Source organism: Miniopterus natalensis, chromosome 20, assembly GCF_054644295.1.
Source record: "Miniopterus natalensis isolate mMinNat1 chromosome 20, mMinNat1.hap1, whole genome shotgun sequence".
Lineage (NCBI taxonomy): Eukaryota > Metazoa > Chordata > Mammalia > Chiroptera > Miniopteridae > Miniopterus > Miniopterus natalensis.
The window spans coordinates 7,455,105-7,476,008 of NC_142100.1; the positions used below are offsets into that span (position 1 = coordinate 7,455,105).

Below are 20,904 nucleotides of genomic sequence, written 5' to 3' on the forward strand. Positions count from 1 at the left end.
CTCAAAATCAAACTGAAGCCTTTGGGATCCCAACCCAACAGTTCTGTGTAATGGAGATGCTTTCACAGTACTTTTTAACAGGAGAATGAATCCCAAATCTTTTCCCAGATCTGCCCACAGATTTCTATGATGCTTTGTGGATGCAAGTGGAATATAAGTGTGGAACAGACTAGGCCTTGTCAGGTCCAGTAAGTCACCAGTTGTGAGCACTTCGTTGGAACAAAATATATTCAACTCCCTGGGGAAAATACAAAACAAATAGAACTAGGCAAAATAATTATATACAAAATCTCTTTAAGATAAAATATTTTTTACTAAGTGACTAAGAAACATAAAAGAATTGTGAAGAAACAGAACCTATCACGGAACTTTTTGGATATGAAATAAGCCTGTCTTGACGTGATTTAAGAACTGGTGGGTTATAAACATATAAAGTAAGATAAAGTCACTGAAAGGGCTTCCTCAGATGCAGGTCTCTCCTGAGTTGCCTTTGATGCCATTTGTTCTCCAGGAGCAGAGACGGAGTTAGCTGACACAGCCCTAGACCTGCTCCTCTTGTTGCTGATGGAACAGTGGACATGGCTGTGTACAGAAAGCATGCAGAAGGTTCTTCATCTTGTCTTTGGGACCCTAATTCAGAGGTAAGACTGGTGAGTTCCTCATATCGGATTCTCAGATTGGACAGGGGTTGGCCGTGATCCTGAATCTCCGCTAGAAAGGGAAAGGGTAGCATCCAGGACACTTGTGGTCAAAGTAGAAGATAGAGCCTCTGTTCTAGAGGCACAGAAATGAAGGCTGCCCAGAGAGTGGCAGAAGCTTTGATCAGTCACCTGGTTGTCTAAAGTTTGAATTGGCTCTGCTTCTGTAAGACTTTGACCTAATCCACTGAGTTACAGACACTGCCTGTGATTTTAAAATACTTGTGCTGAACTCTTTCCACTCCGGGATCAATTCTCCACCCAGTTAAACCCCAAAGCCCTATACCTTTCACCTTTTTTCAGTGGACACTTCTTTTAGTTGACAATATATAGCCAATGACAATAAAAATAAAGATGAGAGAAAATAGGTCGGTGCTCTCAAAGATTGCTTGCTCTGAAAGGAGTGTAAATATTCACAATTAAGAAGCAGTTACTGACATAGGATGATAAAGAATAGAAGGATACTTGGATTTATCATTTAGGCTTTGTAATCCTAATACCACTTGAAACTCCCGAAAAATTTGTACACAGATGAGGGTTCTTGCTGCTGACTTCCTAACCATGAAACTGATACAAGCTTTGTTAAATAGGAGAAGGCCAGGAACACTGTCTCTGAACCAGACAGACACACCTAGTACTCAAGATTTGGCCACGCTTGTTTTGATTTCTGTCTCATGAGACATCCTGGCACATCACAGAGTAAGAAGTCCAATCTTGACCTCTTCTGTTAGCATGTGGGTCATGCTAATAGGCACTCCAAAAATAAAAACTTCTTTTAAAAGCAGAATCCTGTATCCATTCTATAACATGTAGAAAATCCTGTTGACCAATAAGCAGTTAAATCTCTCCTTTCACACTCAAAGTTACCTAGAATCAGGGAGGCTTAATAAGCTTTAATCATAAAGAGACTAAGTGAAAGAATGTATTTGCTGAGTGTGTCTCATATGCCAGCATCTGACTTCTATTTGCATATAGTTTCTTTCAGCAACCAAGTGAAGTAGATAACCCAATTTTACAGAATAAGAAAATAGAGCTTGGCATGGTCAACTAACCTGCCAAAGGTCATGGTTAATGACCCACCTGGAATTTGAAGCTGGATGTATACAACTGCAAAGCCAATGTGCTTTTTCCTACCTATTATAGCCTGGAGTCTGGCTCTATGTGAAACCCACAGATAAAATGCTGAATAGTTTCTGTGCCACTTCCCCCTTGTTCCTGCTTCACACTCAGTTCTGCCTCTAGAGTGCTTTTTTAAAAGGTAAATATGGATGTATATTCTGCACTGAATATCCTTCAGTGGTACTCCTTTGCATACAAAAGTGATTTCTCCAGTGTTTCCTAGAATTCTAGGATTCCACAAAGGTGCTTCAGAAGCCACCTTAGCAGCTAAGGGGAAAACTAAGTGGACCGTGATCCAATCAAAGTAGTTTGATTTTGATTAGGAAACTGGGGATCCAGGTGAGGTTTTGTTTGAAAAAAGCTCCACTGTGTTTAAAATACTTATTTATTTATTTATTTATTTATTATTTATTTATTTATTTTTATTCCACCTCTTTTCTTCCTTAGCATGATCTGGCTCCAGCCTCATTTCCAGTTCTACCCCATGTAACCATCTACTGCTGGCTGAGCATTCTGTGGTCTCTCTTCTTTAGGCCGTTGCTCATCCTCTTGTCTCTACCTGAGTGGTCTTTCTCTATCCATTCCAGATGTCCCAGACTTTGTTCTTGTCTGCTTGGCCTGCTGCTAAAGAGTTTTCAGAAACTGAGCATTAAGTGTAATTTGTTCTGTGACTTTTTAATTGGCATACCTCCCACTTTCCCTCTGCACTAAGGAGCCCTTTCTCTACTCTCAGTTTTGATAATAATGCTTAACACAGTGTATTAAAGAAGTGATCTATTTTCCCTTAACTAGTGGTTCTCAGCTGGGGAGCATTTTTTCCCCAGGGATATTTGGCAACATGAGGAGACATTTTTGGTTTTCACAGCTGGGAAGAGAGGCAGGAAGCTATTTCATCCAGTGGGTAGGGTCCAGGGATGCAGCTAAACTTCCTACACTACACAGGACAGTGCCTTCCCCACCCCCAAAAACAAGGAATTATTCTACACAAAATATCAGTAGTGCAGAGGTTGAGAAAGCTTGCCCTGGACTATCAGTTCTTTAAGGGCCAGAACTAGCATTATTTCTCCAGCTACTTACACAGGGCCTGGGACATAGTAAATGTTCACTATTGGATAAAAGAATAAGCATTTCTCTTCTTAATACCTTTATACTAAAAAGTAGAGTCTCTTTATGTTTTATTCAGTCACTTGTGAACATTGCTAATTAAGCCTTCATTTCTCTTCTCCTTCTCTTAGGCTCCCCTTTGCTGATCTTCCAAATGTTTTCAACAAATGGGAAGCTTCTAAAACTAGCTAGTATGTGATAATTGATTACCCCCCTTCCCCTTGAAGTAATTTATATGGTAAATTGGTTTCGTAACAATAATTTATTTATTAGGAGTAGAAAAATATAGATGAGTCAAAAAAAATTCAAAAAGATGGAGATTCATGTATAGAAAAAGTAGAAAGAAACTTACCTGAAGTTTAAATAACTCAGAATATTAAAGGGTTTGGGCCAGTACCAAATAGAGAGAAACATATATTTGGGAATTACAGGCAGAGCAGCAAGAAGTGATACAGTATGTAGCTAGCACTCCTGGAGACCTAAAACAGGACACTTAAATACTAGAGAATTGTAGGCTGTGAGAATTCCAGGCCAGGCTGCATTACCTCTGGGCGATGATTATAGATTTTCTAGTGATAGGGAAGAGACAGGAATAAAGTGGAGCGGGGGCATGTAAGGAAGTACGTGTGTTTGCGTATCCAGTCTACTCTAAGCTGTTTCTTGATCTCACTGACATCACCTTGTCCAGGCTGTTTGTAGCATTCACCCCACTTCACCTTAAAGTGCTCTTAACTCTGTCCTGCCAGGGCACTATTTTGGTCTTATTCCTTGAAAAATAGTAAGGGTTCATCAGTGGTGATCAAAACAGATGGAGTCCCTACTCTTCACATATGGTGCAGGTTAGTGGGGGTGATACTGAGGGCCTTATCCATGATCACAAAGCTAATGCGTGGTGGAGCCAGAAATGAAACCCAGGTATTCCACAGCCCATGTTCTTGTCCACTGCCGCATACCACCACTCTGCTCTATTACCCTCCCTGAGCTTTGCTTTCCTCACCTGGAAAGCAGGAATAATGGCATCGATGTCTTAGGTACATGGAACATGGCCCATAAATGTTAGGTTTCAATATTTGCCCTTCAGAAAAGGAAAGAAGGGTAAAAAGTATTTTCTGTTTCTAATTCCTCCAACTAGGTGCCCCAAATTTGTTCCACTTTTTATGTTTTCAGGATGCCCTCCCCATGCCAGCCTCCTCCTTCAGCTACCACTGTCCCTACTGTACCTGTCCCTCTGAATTATATGGAATATACTTGGCCGCCTTCTCAAATGTCTTCTGTTGAGTTCACAGTGTTCTTGAAGCTTCCTTAAGATAGGAGTCAAGAAGTCATGGATGCCTGGAGGAAGAATCCCAGCTCTCCTCTAGAGGCTCAAAGGACCTGATGCCTGTGGCCCATTTTCTCATACCAGCAAGCTCCTATGTACATGGGAAAGATAGGGCTTATTTCAGGATTTGTGTGTAGACATTGATAATCTTACAGCTTCTGGATGTTTACCATGTGGCAAACATTTGTTGAGAGTTTACTTTGTGCAGACATTGTGCTGGACACTATAAGCATATTACATTATTTAGTCCCCTCAAAAGCCCTGTGAAAGAGCTATGAAGATCCCCAATTCAAAGATGAGGAAACTAAGGCTTACAAAGAACTGTGCTTATTTCATCAAGATCACAGAGCTTATAAGTATACCACAGGCCAAATTTGAACCCAGGCTTGTCTGATTTTTCAGCTATAATGACTCTCAGGATCAGACTTTTGCCCCAGGATTTGAAAGGATAAAAGCCAATCCAAAAGTTTTTGATTCAGAGTAGTATACATTCCCCAAGAGGATATTACATTCCGTTTGTAAAAGCCAAACTGTGTTTCCGTGTGTGCACACTTACAACACAAAGGGCACTGCACTGTCCTGAAGTTAGCCTGTGTTACTTGTTCCCGACAGCTTGCCTTTTTTATTAGAGGTTCATGCGGTGCTACATTCTTTGGCTTTGCCTTGGTAAGCAAATGAAGTGGAATTTGGTATCTCCTCAAAGCTGTAGCACCATCACCCCCCAACCTACCACTACTACCAGAAGAGGTGTGGTATGGCCCCAGCAGTTCAGTGTTGACCTTCCTGAGATGGTCCCCATGACTGCTGCCCAGGAGACAGCATGTTCCTTCTCTTTCTGAATCAGGTCCTTTTGCAGAGTACTCAGGTTCTTTTTCTTTGAGCTCTGCACTTAAAAGAAGAATAGTCGGTATTAATGCCATAGGCAGCTCCTGCCCCTTCTCTAGTTATATTGAACACACTGCAGTTATCAGGGATGGTACAGCCATCGAGATTTAGATGCATCTCCTCCTTAAAATATTACCAGTTTCTAACCTTCAGCATTACCATCTCCAAGAAGATGAGTTAATGTCTTCTGCCTCCAGCTTTGTTTACTCTCCTTGCTTCCTTAAATATATAACTCCCTTGGATGCCAGGGACTTCTGCCAGATCTTAAGTGTTCATTTTCATTCTCTCTCCCTCCCCCTCTCCCCCTCTCCCCCTCTCCCCCTCTCCCTCTCTCCCTCTTCTCTCCTCTCTCCCTCCATCTTTCCTCTGTCCCTCTCTCTCCCTGTCTCCCTTCTTCCCTCCCCTGCAAGGAAGAAAAATAAAAAAGAGTAACTTCAACCTCATGACCCCTCCTTCTAAGCCAAGGTTGAAAGAGTTCTGATCTGAGCCAAGTTTCATAAATCTCCCGTGATTGTTGATGGTGTGGAGAAAGTGGGGGAGGGGAGCTGAAGAGAAGTTAGATGCCCAAAAAAGGCATTGTTAAGTCAAAGGGGAGTCTTGCACACATGCGCGCCTGACCTCGTATGTCAGCTTCTGTGCCGGGAACATCCAATTATGTAAGAAGCAGCACTCCTTATTTGGAATTAGAGACAAAGTGAAGAGGAGTGGGGGTAGCAGTCTGTGCCAAGGAGTAAATCCAGCTTGTGCCGACTGCTCACGTCTGAAAACAGAAGGAAGTTGACAATATTTCTGCATGCATCAGAATCAGGTTCAGGAAATTGGACAAGTACATAGACATAGACTAGGTTGGAGGGAAAGGAGCTGCACTGTGCTCCATTGATGGTAGAAGGTTTGGGCAGGAAGACACAGCCAAGGTAAGGAGTGAGATTATTATGGAGTACTGATGTAGAGTGAAGGAATGAGAAGCAGCTGGACCAGGTCCCTGCCTGGATGCCCAGAGTAGTGCCGTGATAAAAATACGAGCCAGGCTAGCAGTAGAGTACTCGAACGCCACGTCCCGTGGCTCTGCCCTCCGCATGGCCCCAGGATGGCATCAAACTCTGTGTCAAAAGGGCAGTAGACACATTCCTGGCATCTGCATCAAGATTTCTGAGGGGGGGTGGGGGGAGAAAGAGAGAGACTGGGGGGGGATGTTAGGGGCACATGGGAATGGAATAGTGTGGCAAAAAAGAGTAGGGGAGAACTTTCTGTGATCTGTGGGCAAAGGAGAGTAGAAAAGTATGTCAGTAAGTTTTTAGAGAGGAAGAAGAAAAGAAAGATTGCATTAGGTTTAAAGGTCCAACAAGCAGTGGACCCAGGATAAAATTAACAAGCTCTAGACCTTATGCTAGGCCATGGAATCATTTTCTTACGAAAGAGGTCTCTTACAAACCATCTTCTGGGAAAGGTCAGGAGAAGGTTTGTTGACAGAGAGTATGCATCAGAGAGTACTGTGCTAGCCGGTGGGAATGATCATCTTTCTTAAGGACAGTTTTGAGGAGATGACCATAAACTCTTTTGCCTACACTATTCTCTTCGGTTACTCCAGAATCTTACGTTTTCTCTGAGCATAGCCCATTCGGGGACCTTTTCTCTGTGGACATATCTGTGTAGCAGATGGATAAAGGGTCTCTCTAACAGTGGTTATATCTTAAGGGAAACTCCAGGTCTGCTACCAAAAGAACACAAGCAATTGCAACAAGTTAGGAACTGACATTCATTAAATACTAATTATACCATGTAAGCTGCTGTGTTTTTTATGTACTAATGTGCAGTGCATGTCTATGAGAGAGACATATGTTTCCACATTTTACAGGTGAGGAAAATGATATCCAGGTTAAATAACCATCCCAGAATCATAAAACTAGTAAGTGTGACACCCAAGATCCCACTTAAGTCATCCTGGCCTCAAAACCCATGCACTTTCTACTACTACGTACTGCCTCCCTACTTTACTGACAAAGCGGTGGCCACTGGAACCAGCCTCACTTGAATGTCCCTGTGCCTTATTTCTATGTAACCTTTTACTTTCCATCTCATTGACCTCAGGGACACATACATATGATGGTAGCATATAAATTCATTTCCATATGCATATTCTGATTTTATTCTTAAAGCACTCCCGAACTAGAGACTGTATGGTCTCCCTTTGGGTATCTCTTATTCTACATCCTTTCATATTCAGAGTTTATCAGAGTTAAAATTAATAGTTTCTTGGGAAACACTGATTACAGCCTTTTCCTTTGCTACATAAACTTACTTTCAGTTCAGCTCTGGTGCCTTGTGGTAACTTATACCAAATCTCTTTCTATGCACACCTTCTGTAGAAAATTGCATACTTTTGCAAGAGCCCCAGATACAAAATTATCTCAAACTAAGTCTTGAAATGTCCCTGTCAAATTATTTCCTAGCCCTCTGATTACTGAGTCAGTCTATTTTTATAGGTGCTGAAAGTAATGTTTTACAGTTACAGCTTTGCTCAGGTTATAGAATTATGTTTCCTTGCTTAAAAGGAACGCTGCTTGTTCCATGCCTACTTCACTAGACCTTCACAAAGGGAAGCTCTTGACTTCTATAGATTGGGCCAGAATGGGTCACAACAGACTCTCTTATTATAGGAGTGACTTCTCTGTCATATTTCTTAAGTGTCACTCATTCTACATCCATTTTGTGATAAAGACATCATACCTTTCCTATCATGTACTGACGATTTTTACTTGAGTACATGGTTAAGGTTCTGACAGCTGGTTTCAGCTGACTGGCTGTGTTCATGTGCTTGTGTGTTTTTACACTTCTGTGTGTGGTGCATGTTCTTAAATTTTTATTCCTAACACAGAGATATGGAACTAGTCATTGGAGCAGGTAAGAAAAACACGAAATATCATGTGACATTTAAACCTCAGAACCTTTATTCCAAGTCATCAATGCTCTTGCCCATCTGTAACTACAAATAGGGACCCAGGATAGTTTTTGAGGACAGTTTCAGACTGCACATACCTTGAAGGCAGGGAATGTGTCCTATCCACAATTTTGTGGTAAGCACCTAGCCCAATACATGGAAGGCACTTAATAAATTTGTGTTAAATGAATGAACATCACATGCCATTCCAATGGCATCAGTCCTCTGCTTATCACTAATGAGAATCTCAAGAGTCCTGGGGAACAAGAAACTCAAGTGTAAACTGAATATCTCTTACACCCCTCCCCACAGCTCTTCAATGGGGCATCTCCATTTCCAGAGCCATGGGTGAACCTGAGCAAAGAGGTATTTCCTTTGAGCCCGTCGGCCGTGTCCCATTCTAGAGACACTCTCCTTTCCCGAAAAACACAGTGCCCACTTTCATCATGGCCCCCACTGGGAGAGCCCGCCTAAACTTGCCCTCTGGAAGCATCTCCTGCTGTTGGGCCTTCTTAACCTCTCCAAGGTGGGGAGATAAGAATATGGGCTTTGAAGTCATATAGATCTGTTTTAAAAATCTGCTTTGAGGCTACTCTCTGTGTAACTTAAAACAAGTCTTTTAACCTATCTTTGCCTCAGGTTCCTCCTCAATGTGCGCAGCTTATGAAGGTGGTTGGAAGATAAGACATAGTGAAAGTCTCTTGATGTACATCTGGCACATGGTAGCACTCAATAAGTGTGAGCTCTCGTCCATCTTTACAAGCTCCATGTTTCATTTCCTTTGGGCTCTTGCTGTGGCGATAATAAATCTGATGTAGAGTAGATTATGTTTACATTTTAATGGGATTTTGGAGAGGCCTTTATAGTGAGCTTGCTTTGTGATCTGATAATAGTAGAGACCCTGTGAGACAGCAGGTCTTTTCTGCATCTTTCAAATCAGGTTCTTTTCCTTCATATTATCGGTCTGTGCACTCCGTCCTATCTTACAGGTGTACTTACAGTGTTCCCCAGTCACATCCAGAGCAGAAACTGAGTTTCTTCAGAACCAGAGAACTGCCTTTGCTTTCTAGGAAACTAACTTTATTTAGTTCTTGTTATGGTGGCCTCTTTACAAACAATTTTTGAAAAGTGTAAGATTTGCTGTATGTAAGATTTGCTGTGTGTACTAAGTACTTGTTGTGTGCTAGCTCTTCAGGCTAGTGTGGCAGTTTCTACTTTAAGGTTCTTTCAGCCTCTTAGAAGTGATAACCCATAGAAACAGAAATAGTGAACAATATGAGGTCAGATGACACACTGCTTGTCCCATGCAGCATGGGGTAAATGTTAGGTAGGTTTCACAGAGGAAAGTAAGTGTTTAAAGCTAGACCTTATAAGATAGGTATCATTTAGAAGGGTTTAGGATAAAGAATATTCCAGGCACTGAAACATTTTTTAAGAGGGGGATGGGGCATTTTCTACTTTTAAATAAAAAGAAAGCTTTAAATATATTTTGAATATTTTTAGCCAGCCCCTTTCTGAATATGTGTGCGCTTACACGCAAGGCAGAGAGATCTTTTTGTTTTGTTAACTACATTATGGAAAGCCTGCCAGGCTATTGCTACTTAGGAGAATTAAGACAGGAATTCTCCCTCTGGGCACCAGGAGGCGCTGCAGGTTAAATAATACCCATTCACCTTGGAGGGAACCAGGTTTTGCAATTATAGGTCCTTGCCTTGGGGATGATAGTAATCAAAATCATTCCTGTCTTGCTACTTATCTGTCCTCTCCTTGGTACCACTGACTTTTAGAAGAGACAGTGTGGGTTTTTTTTCACCTTTCACCCTTCTCCCTCTGGCCTGATCAGTCTTCAACACACACTTGCTTCTCTGAGCAGGGTGTACTCCCAGAAGTCATCCCTTAGAGTGCATTACATTCGTCAAGGATTCAGTGCTGGAGTTGATTCATTGAGAACAGTTTTGTCTCAGGAACCCAGAGTGAATCAGAGAGTCTACAGTGATAAAACCTGCTGGACATCTGAAGTTGAAAAATTTTGTCAGTACTCTGCACGCTAGCTTTTCCTGTACTCTAGGTCCTTGTGGACACCAAAGTCTTAGATACACATTTCACTGAGGTAGAGGTGGTCAGGCCTAGATTACACTGCTAGTGGGAATCTTATCGACCTGTTACATAATCGAGGGCATTTCCTGTTGCTGTTTGCCATGAATGGAAATCATTTGGCTTTTTCCTGTTGACTTGGCGGGAATTTAGCCCTCCCCCAATAAATGTATAATCTATATTAACACAGTATGATTACTGTGTAAATTCAGCTTCAGGATGTCAACAAAAGAACATCCAGCCTAAGAAAAAGTCTTATATGAATTTATTTGAGTCAAACTGATCACAATTGCCAGGAGGCAAAATCTCAACGGGTTGAGAAAATGCCCCAGAGAATGGCAGTTTTGCAGCTTATTTTATACATTAGAATCAGAGGAAGAGACATAAGGAGGATTACATGAAACCTCTTGTTTTGCAGCGTATTTTATACATTAGAATCAGAGGAGGAGACATAAGGAGGGTTACATGAAATATGTTGGTGGTAGATTAGGGAGGCTGGAGAAAGCAAAGCAGGGAAATCTCTAATATTGAATGAGAAGTAAAACGAAGAGACATGTACTTTAAGATAGTTAATAACACAGCAGGTAGAGATGGTATGTGGGCAACAAGATAAGAGAGTGGTCTGGTGCTCTGGTGCCAATGGTTGTGTCTGGAAAAGAAAATTAACATTTCAGAGGTACTTTATCTTAGGTGCACAAAGACAGTAGACAATTTCAAAGGTGAAACTTGACCTTTATCAAGGAAGCTATAGGCCTAGAACATAACTCTCCACCATGACCCACTTTTAGTTAGGAATTTTTTCATTTAGACCATCATTTATGGTCACTTTTGCCTCTGGGTTTACATGGCCCACTGTGCAGGCCTCCCCTGAGTTTCTCAGGGTTAGTATGTGGCCCTTTTCCCTCCACAAGGATAAGCCCCTCAGCCACCTCCCCTCTCCCCCCTTTCTAATCACAAGTAGTACCCTAGAGTCCCTGTGATGTGGCTGCTAGTTCTATATCCTTAGTATCAGGAGAGAGAGCCTTGAATTTGGAAAGGTTTTAAAGTTTAGCATGTAGACAGGAAACTGGAAACAAATATATTTGGGTAGTCCTTCTACCCTACAGTGATTCTGTTCATTTTAGTCATGTTTCCTTCTTCCCCGTGGCTTCCCATGTTTATCCTTTGTTCCCTTCCAGGCTAGTCTTTTCCATCTTACTCTAGCCATTTTCACAGCATAATTTGGAACTGTGCCATGTCTGCTTAGTTAAATACAATCCCTAATTCTTCTCTTTCAAATTATGGCTGAGCATTCTCTAAATCTGTGACCAGTAATATTTGTAGAAGTGTTTAAGAAGCCCATCCAGTGGAGCGCATACTTATCACCTGTCCCACCTCTAATCCTGCCTCCTCCCCTGTAGTGGTACCTTTTGCCCAGAGCAGCCTGAAGATCTCCCTGTGAGGTAAGGTCACTAGGAACAGCACGGGGTCTAGTTGTCAAGACAACTACTAAATGTCTGCCTCTTGCCCTCCTATGTGTCTTGCCTTTCTTCCCAGTGCTTCAGCTTTAAGTAGTTCTCTTCCTTTCCTTGCCCTTTCTCCACTAGGCTCAGTATTTCTTCTGAATGGGTGGCCTTTTTAAAATTAGATTTTTAGAGAGGGAGAGAGAGAAAAACATCAGTGTAAGAGAGACACATCAATTGGTTGCCTCCGTCACGTGCCCCAACAGGATCGAATCCACAGTCTAGGTATGTGCCCTAGGTATGAACCCGTGACCTAGTGCATGGGACAATGCTCCAAGCAGCAGAGCCACACCGGCCAGGGCTGTGTGGCTGTTTTTTCTTTTTAAATATGTCTTTATTGATTTCAAAGAAAGGAAGGGAGAGGGGGAGAGAGAGATAGAAACATCAATGATGAGAGAGTCACTGATTGGTTGCCTCCTGCACCCCCCCACCGGGGATCGAGCCCACAACCCAGGCATGTGCCCTTACCATGATCTCTAGGATCCTGGGTCGATGCTCAACTGCTGAGCCATGCCGACCAGGCCTGTGTGGCCATTCTAATTAGCCTTCCCCTTCTTCACCCCCCTCCCTGCCCTAGGCACTGAGAAAGCAAAGGTTTGGAATAACTACCAGGTGACTGAGAATCAGCCAGGCTTGCTATTCACTTAGGACCAAGGAAAGAAGAAAGATTCATTTAGGATTCTGCAGCCCCTGTGGTGAAAATTTCATTGTTTAGTATATAGAGATCTACTTTTAGGCAGGATTTTGAAATACAATATTCTACCCATAACTCCACAGGGTCTATCCTCTCCAATCTTCTTAAACGCTCATTACAAGAATGGTTCACTCTGCTAATATTTACCACCCTGAGCCTGCTAGGAAATAAGCTTTAAAGAAGGGGAAAGTGGGGCCCGAAATGCAAAGCTTGCTCTGGATCCTGCCATCATTTACTTCCTTGGATCTGGTAGAATTTTTTAAGAGGATCCAAAGGAATGTTTCTCTGACACGTGTACAAACACACAAGCACTCTGAAAATTGCCTTCGTTTTCTCATTTGATCTTGAAAACTTGTGAAGACAAGTTATACTTTTCAGTAAGAATGAAGCCAGAACTCAGAGAATTCATTCAACTTTTAAGTGGCCAAGCCAGGCCCAAAACTGCATCTTTTCAATGTTATTTTCATTCATTACAACACACTGGCCACACTGCCGGTGTGAATTCTTTGTAGCTCTTTGAGCTACCAAGTTTGTATTTTCCCCGGACAGGTATGAACCTGTTTTGTGCTCGCTATTGGGGTGAAAACTGTGCTGGCCTCTTCCTAACAGAAATTGCCTGGACTTGGAGCCAGAGACATTGGCTGTTCCAGAGACTCTCAGGGATTTGTTGGTTGTGAGAAAGATGTCCAGCTGCTGCTTTTACTTGGATCAGATGAATAGCAGGCAGTCATCCAAAAAGCATGACTTTGATTTTGCCTAGCTTTAAAGCCTACCAACCCTGATTTTTCAGAACTGGATAGCAACATAGTATGGAACTGAGAAAAGTTCATTGGAAGGTCTTTTGAGGTACACTATATTTGCATAATAAACTTTCAAATTAGAACCCTAAGGGTGTCGCACTACTCAGATCTAGAACACATTTCTAGCGATCTCCCTTTGCAGTCAGTCTCATTTGTCCCGTGAACACAGAATCCCCAGGTGTGGCCCTCTTGTTCTGTATTGGATGGAAAGGTATCCTGACCTTTGCTTTTGGCCATTTTTTTGCCCCAACATTCTGCATACCTCCTTTTCTTCTCAGTAGTTATAAGGAATGGGTTAGAGTCAGTTTGATGCTGCTCCGTTCATCAGGGGCAGTTCTTAGAATATAAGTGTGACTTGTGGTCCTCATGACCCCTTTGCTTTTGTTTGACTTTCAGTCTCTTCTAACCTGTGGGCCTATTTGCCAGGAAAACTGACAAAAGCATAGCAGCTGGCAGCTGTTTGTCTTCTCGAGGACTTATAGTGTGCCAGATATGAAGCATGGCTGACCCACTCCCGTGCCTTCCACCTTTTTTCCCTTCCAGGGGGATGCATAACAGGTGGAATTGCATGGATTATCCATGATGAATTCTGATTCTAGCTCAGCTGACTTACTGTCCAGTATGCTTCTTACAGCATCCACCCTACAGCTGGTGTTTTGGCACACAGCTTACCTTTAATATTAGCCTAAACAAAAAATTATTAGGAAAATAAACCTGCCAAATGTTAGATTCAAAGAATTTCTAGATAGTCCACTCTTTCTTTAGTCTGTCATATCCTTCATAAACACGAATAATTAGAAGCTCACTATTCTGCCGCTGCTTTAAGTATTGTGATGCTTGCCCTCTGCGAAGCTTATTTTGAGCCATGTACTGTGCTTTAAGACCAGGGTTTGTCCCACATTCAGTATGTATGCACTTAGTAACTAGTATTGATTGATTCCCTACTCTGTGCCAGACACTATGTGATCAAAATAAAAAATTGACCCCAAATTCCTACCCTAGGAAGTTTGATATCGTCTTGGAGGTGCAGTCTTATAAATAAAGACATATAGTATAAAGTTAGGACTTTAAAAAGAACTCTCTATGTGATTCAGAGAAAGGACTAAGTAATCAGCTGTGAGAGGCCAGGGAAGGCTTGCAGAGGCGAGGACACTGAGATAGAGTTTAAGGGATGAAGGGAAGTTGGGAACAAACACTGAAGAAGAGCATTAATGGCAGAGCAGTGAACAGTGTGGCGTAATTGTGTTGCCCAAAGAAGCCAGATGTGACAAGGAATATATGATGTGCAGCATGAGTGGCTGTAGGTTTCACTGAAGTGGTTAATAGGCACTGACTCATGCAGAGCTCTGTGAGCAAATCAGAGAACGTGGGGTTTGTTCCCCATTTGGTGGTAAACCATTTACAAAATTTAAACAGGTGATGGCATGATCAACTTTGTAACTTAGAAAAAGCACTTAAATAGCGCTGTGGAGGATTAATTGAAGGAAGCAAAGTTAGGGCCAGGGAAACAAATTAGGAAAGAGTTTAACTAATAGAAATGAAAAGCAATGAGGGCCTAAACCAAGACCATTGCTACAGAGATGATAAAGGGGGGGATGAGTTCATGATACACGGAGGAAGTGGGATCAACCAGATTTAGCAGTTGCATAAAAACTAGTGGTGTTGCTGGAGGGCCACGTGGATAGGAACAGGGAAAGGAAAATTCAAGAATGGCTCGCTTATCTGCCTGGTTAGGAAGCATAACTAACAGAACATACAGTATCTTACTGAACAATGTGTCAGTTGTGGTTAAAAGTCTTCTGTTGCTTATTAAATCAATAGGTTATTAGCTACTTTTGTTTAAAAATGAATAATGACACATGGATTGCATCTAATGATTTTGAGATGTTTGATAGAAACTTAAGAACCTGAGGGCCCAGATTGTATTTTCACCTTTCCTTCTACCTGTCAGTTCTGTCTTGGGAAGGAAAGGGGAAATGTAGCTGGTATAAAGGGAAGGTTTTTAAATTTTCTGTACCTTGGCACATGATGCTCACATGGTAGACTGCTGACTACAGATAGAGCATAACTCAAGGATAGTAGGAAGAATATACTTGGCGGAAACCCACCAACTCAGTGAGGAGGAAGGAGCTGAGGAAAAAATTGAGATAAAGCTCAAACTGAATGTTATGGAAAACAGCTCAGAGAAAAAGGAAAGTGCAGGTGGATAAGAAGTACTGGAATTCACAAGATAATGTAACAGAGTATGAGGTAAATACTAATAGTATCTTATACACTATAATCACAAGTGAACTTAAAATTTAACACCGGAAGTTATCGCTGAGAGTTCTGGAGTAAGATTTGGTTCATCCAGTGTATACTTGCTTGTTGTGGGAATGGCACTATTATGGGAAACGTTGAGGAAGGTATCAAAATGAATTACATAAGATCCCTGCTCCCAAAACCTTACAGTCTTCGTAAAAATTTTACAATCTTCTAATTTTGGCACTTACAAGAAGCTCAACCAATATGATCTTTATTTTTATTTTGAGAGAAAGAGAAATATCAATTTGTTGTTCCACTTATTTGTGCACTCATTGCTTGATTCTTGTATCTGCCCTGCCTGGGGATTGAACCTGCAACCTAGGCGTATCAGGGTGACCCTCTGACCAACTGAGCTGCCCAGCCAGGGCCACAACCAGTGTTTTGAATAAATGGAATAAACAAATTAAACACATGATTCTAATGAGGAAGGAAAAGAGCCAGCATCAAATGAAGCCAGGGCAGTTAAATCAGATTGTAGGTCAACATATATTAACAAATAGAAGGGACACATACTGAGTAAATAATATCAATAGAAAAATAAGAATGGTGTCCAGTAAGCTTACACGCAGAAGGAGCTGAAGTTGGGGATTAATGTTACGGGAGAAAAACGCTTGAAAAAACACAAAACAACATGTTAAAAACAAGAACAAAGAAAATGCAGGGCGGGCCAAAAGTAGCTTTGCAGCTGTGAATGCGCAGAACACAGGGTGTGTTCTCTCATGCATTCTTGTGTCATTTACCATATGGACAACTATAACCCCACGTTGGCCCTACCCTGTCAGGTAAATTGTTTGGAACAGCTGCTGCAGTGTAACCTGTTACACTGAAAGCATTTTTCACTTCCTCAGCAGTGACTTGGTCTGCTGCTTGCTAGGCTGTGCCATTCTTTCTTCGTCAAGGAAAATGGTCTAACAAGAAGAACTGAAGAAACATGATTAAACTAGAATTGAAGACTAAAATAAGAATGAAAATAAGAGCATTTAATTTGTTGTAAAGCTCATGTACCTGATCCAGATGAATTGTATTCCATGGAACTGAAAAAATTAATATTTATCATGAAAACCTAAGATCATTAAGGAAATTGCTATATAGAGATGCATTGGGTTGGAGATGGACAGATATCATACCTTTTAAAAATGGATGCAGGTTATTGAACTTGACATTTATTTCTGGAAATTTCTGAAGCAGTTTGTTAAATAAATGTTTTGTGAACACTTGGGAAAGGAAATGGCAAGCTCTTAAAATCAGTGTGCATTCAGTGGGAACATGTCCTGCTTGTAAACATAGTTTTTATTTTCTTAGCAGAATTATTAGACCATTAAATGAAAGGAGTGTATTGGTGGTTATATTGTATATGAATTTCAACAAGTTTTTGCCATATTTTCATAATATCCATATGAAGAATATCCATATGTAGTACTTTTAAGTGATTTGTTGCAAGTATCTTTAGTCCAAAAATATGTAATAAATTGATGTCAACCTGGAGGGAAATTTCTAGTGATAGAGCATTGCTCTTGTTACCCTGTTAATTCTTTCTTCAGTAAATTTGCAAGTAACTCCATCCTTAGAGGTATAATTAATACTCTGGATGATAAAAATTAAGGTTTAAAAAGCTTTAGAAAGGCTAGAATGATAGTCTAAAACCAATAAGATGGAATTTAATAGAAATAAATGTTATAAATCAGAATTTAGATTTTTTTTTTAAATTGCACAAGTACAGAAGGCAAGACTAGGCTTACAGAGGGAGATGTGATTGTTTTGTTAAAGTGCATCTGTAGAGTCAGGGCTTTGATGTGTGTGCCCCAAAAGCCAACAGAGTCTTGAGCTGTATTAATAGAAGTATAGTGTCTGGATTAAGGAAAGACTAACCCTCTGCATTCTCCACTGGCCGGGGTGCATCTGGATGTGGTGTTTGGTTCTGGGCACTCCATTCAAAGAGAGAGTAACATGGCAGCATACACTCGGGATTACAAATGGTTCATCTCCTTCATTCATCAGACATCTATTGTCCTCTGTGTGCTCAACTTTGAGGTTGGTGGGATCAGGGGTGTATAACTAGTAGAAAAGAATTAGGGAGCAATAATAGATGTATTTAAAAATGCAGTTGTACTATGTGTTACGAAAGATATGATATGGTAACTTCAATACCTCCTGTTAACTTCAGAGGGTACAAGTAGGAGCAATGACTAGAAGTTACAAGGAGACAGATTTTGGTTGCCATTATTTAAGAAGCATCTCTAATGAACTGAAAGTGTCTTTTTCAGGAATTAAGCAACTTCCCCAAAGTCACATTCCTATGGGTGGTGAAGCTAAAATAAAAGCCTGACTTTCTGGATTCACAGGCTAGAACCCTTGGCTATGCCATGAGATTACATGGGGAATTTGCACTTTGCAAGGAGGGTAGATGGGGGTAACCTCTTCATTTTCTTCTAGCTCTAAAGCAGCCTATTGCTATGAAATGCTTCTTCTCAGTGTTTTTATGTGAATTGATGAGACTGGAATGGATAACCTCTAAGATTCAACAGATGATTTCTTTTACTTCCTTCCTTGATTAATGCTTCAATTCCTAATGCATATTTTATACCCATAACTTGTACATTACTAATCAAAAACAAAAAACTTTGTGGCTAGATATAAAAGTATGGAACTCAGATTCTTAAATTGTAGTGTTTAGGCAGTATTTAGTCTACTCTTGAAGCACATGTTTTAAAGATGTGGATCTGTGATTTAAAACATAAAAGCAAAAATCAAAGAAGAAATTATATAGACTCCATGAGCCATGTCAGATTTTACAACAGTCATTGAGAGAAAGAAATAGAAGTTTCTTGCCCTTAAGGTTCATTTCCTCCTTCTTCTCCCAGCTGGAAAGGGTGGTGACCTCGATACACAGCCAGAGGGCCGCAGTGCGGGTGACCTCGATACACAGCCAGAGGGCTGCAGTGCTGAGCTCTCAGATGCAGCTGAGGAACCTGGGTCTGGGTAGTTCCAGTGCTGAGAAGCTCTGAGCTGAGAGCTGCCAGGGGGAGACTGAATAAACACAAGAAGGGGCTGTGGTTGGAAGGCAAGAGGCCTGGAAAAGGAATCAGAGGGAGGAGAAGCGGTACTTTTATCAGGTGTGCAGTCGACTAAAACAACTTAATGGGAAATGTTGTGGATCCACACCATCACCCTCAAGATCTCCTTTCTTTCTACCCTGTGGAATGGTGCTACTGCTTTAACGAGCAAATGTTCATAGGACTGTGCTAGGACTGTGGACACAACACAGTGTTCATGGACTGTGCTATTATACATATTCTACAGGGTGCTGGGGTGGGGTAGGTAGGGAGTGCTTCCATGACTCACTATGAACACACACACGTGCACACATGTACACATGCGCACATACACACAAATACGTCTGATACATCCATATAATATATATACACACACACATATATGAAACAGAAGGGTCCCAAAACATGAGATGCACTTTTATGATTTCTATTCTAATCTATTTCTATTTAGATGTACTTAAATGTCACAAACCACAAAGCTGATTACATAGCCTCTGCTGCTCTTTGCCCCACAATTTGAAAAATATCCTGCTACAACCACCAGTTTTAAAATGACTATAAAAATGGCCTGATGTATTGTATCCAAAAGACCCTAAGTCTAAGGCAGTGATTCTCACCCGAGAGCATGTTGTCCCTCAGATGACAGGTGACAGTGTCTGGAGACAGCATTGATTGTCACACAACTTGTACGGGGGAGGGGAATGCTGCTAAACCTTGCACAGTGCACAGGACAGTCCTCCACATAAAGGATTAATCAGTTCAGAATATCAGGAGAGCAAGGTTGGAAAAGCCTAAGGGCAGTAAGATGAGTTGACACCTGTAATTGACTGTACATCTATTTAAAATGATAGAAGCTTTGACCTGATCTTTCTTTTCTCTCTTTTTCTTCGAACGAAGGGTATGTGGTACATTAAGATGAGGTTGGAGCATAATTGCCCTTGGGTTGTCTACAGAGGTACAACCCAGTGGATAAAAAGGGTACAAGGAATGAGTCTACTTTCTTTTATTGACATTACATCAGGCACTTTTGTTAGAATAGTGTTATTGCTCTTAGGAGTATTTTCTGTGTTTTGATTTCACTGTCCCCTTCTTCCCCTCCCTCCGTCTACCCCATTAAGCCATCCTTACTTAGGACCCTGCCTCACTCAGCCATAGCAGCTCGAAAAAGGAAGGGAGGGGAGTTTGGTTAATGAAATTAGACATGATCCCTAAAGCTTTCTCCCCTACTCATGACATTTGATTCTGCTGTTTTGTTGGGAAATGAACTTCGGCTAATCTTGAAGTGGCCATCTTAATAGCCCTAGTATTAAACTGTTGGGGTTTTTAGCCACTGCTTCATTGCTCTATCTGTATATTTTAAACAGATTCCAGGTTCCTTGGAACATGGACAACGGGTACACTCCCTAATCTCTACATCCTTTGACCCTCCACAGCTGGCATCAAAGAAGCTCTTGAATGTCTCTGTCAATCTGTTGTTGCTTTTTTCTTGTTTTATTGGCTATTTCTGGGCCCACTAGTAAGGCTTCTATTTGCTCTCAATCATTCAGAGATGCCTGACAGAACAGACCTGGTTTGGCTTGTTTTCTTCTTCTTTTGTTTGGAAAAAGTAGGATAATAGAAGGAGATATCTCTAAGTCAAATATCAGAACTGGAATGGTAGTAGACAGTAAAACCAATTCTATTTGAGGCTATTCTCTACCATATTTAACTCGTGCGTTTTGTGTTACATAAACAAGACCGTTTGTATTTAGTAAATGATTTCTTGTAAGTAATTCATAATTCATTGTCAGAGGCATATATGTGTATGTGTGTCCACCTTGAAACTTTAGATCTCTGTTAGCATGATAGTAAGTGGTATCTATAGGTTCCAGAAATTTCAACACATAAATTTTATTCCTTTTTCTTCAAGATAACTGAAGGGACACATTTCTTTTTAACCTTCTCACTCCTAGGTTAAGTATAGAAAGACAACATGTGGAATAGAGAGATGAAGAGAACTTTATTAAGAGGAGCTAGGCCCTGGCCAGTGGCTCAGCTGGTCGGAGCGTCGTCCTGTGCACCAAAATGCTGCAGGTTCAATTCCCGGTCAGGGCACACACCTAGGTTTCAGGTTTGATCCCTGGTTGGGGCGAGTACGGCAGGCAACCGATCGATGTTTCTCTCTCTCGCTCACTCCCCCTCCTCTCCTTCCAAAATCAGAAACACATCCTTGGGTGAGGATTGACAAAAAGGAGTTAAGACATCAGTCTGTTTTCCAATATTCCAGTGCCCAGTCTCTTCATTTTCTCTGCCCTCGCTCAGTTTTGGAATAAGCTGAGCAGGGCAAAGGGGATCAGTCAAGTCCGATCCCTCTCGGGTGGCGTATGGCTCTTCACTCTGGAGGAGGGTGTAG

At 41.4% G+C, this 20,904-nt stretch overlaps 1 protein-coding gene across 1 annotated transcript in view; it reads left to right on the top strand.

Annotated features, from left to right (window-relative positions):
- SNX19 (sorting nexin 19) overlaps positions 1–20,904 on the top strand; it is a 37,609-nt gene that overhangs the window by 11,233 nt on the left and 5,472 nt on the right. The window contains exon 8 of the mRNA XM_016204480.2: positions 512–641. Within this exon, the coding sequence (XP_016059966.2) occupies positions 512–641 (130 nt within the window). The remainder of the gene's footprint in view (positions 1–511; positions 642–20,904) is intronic.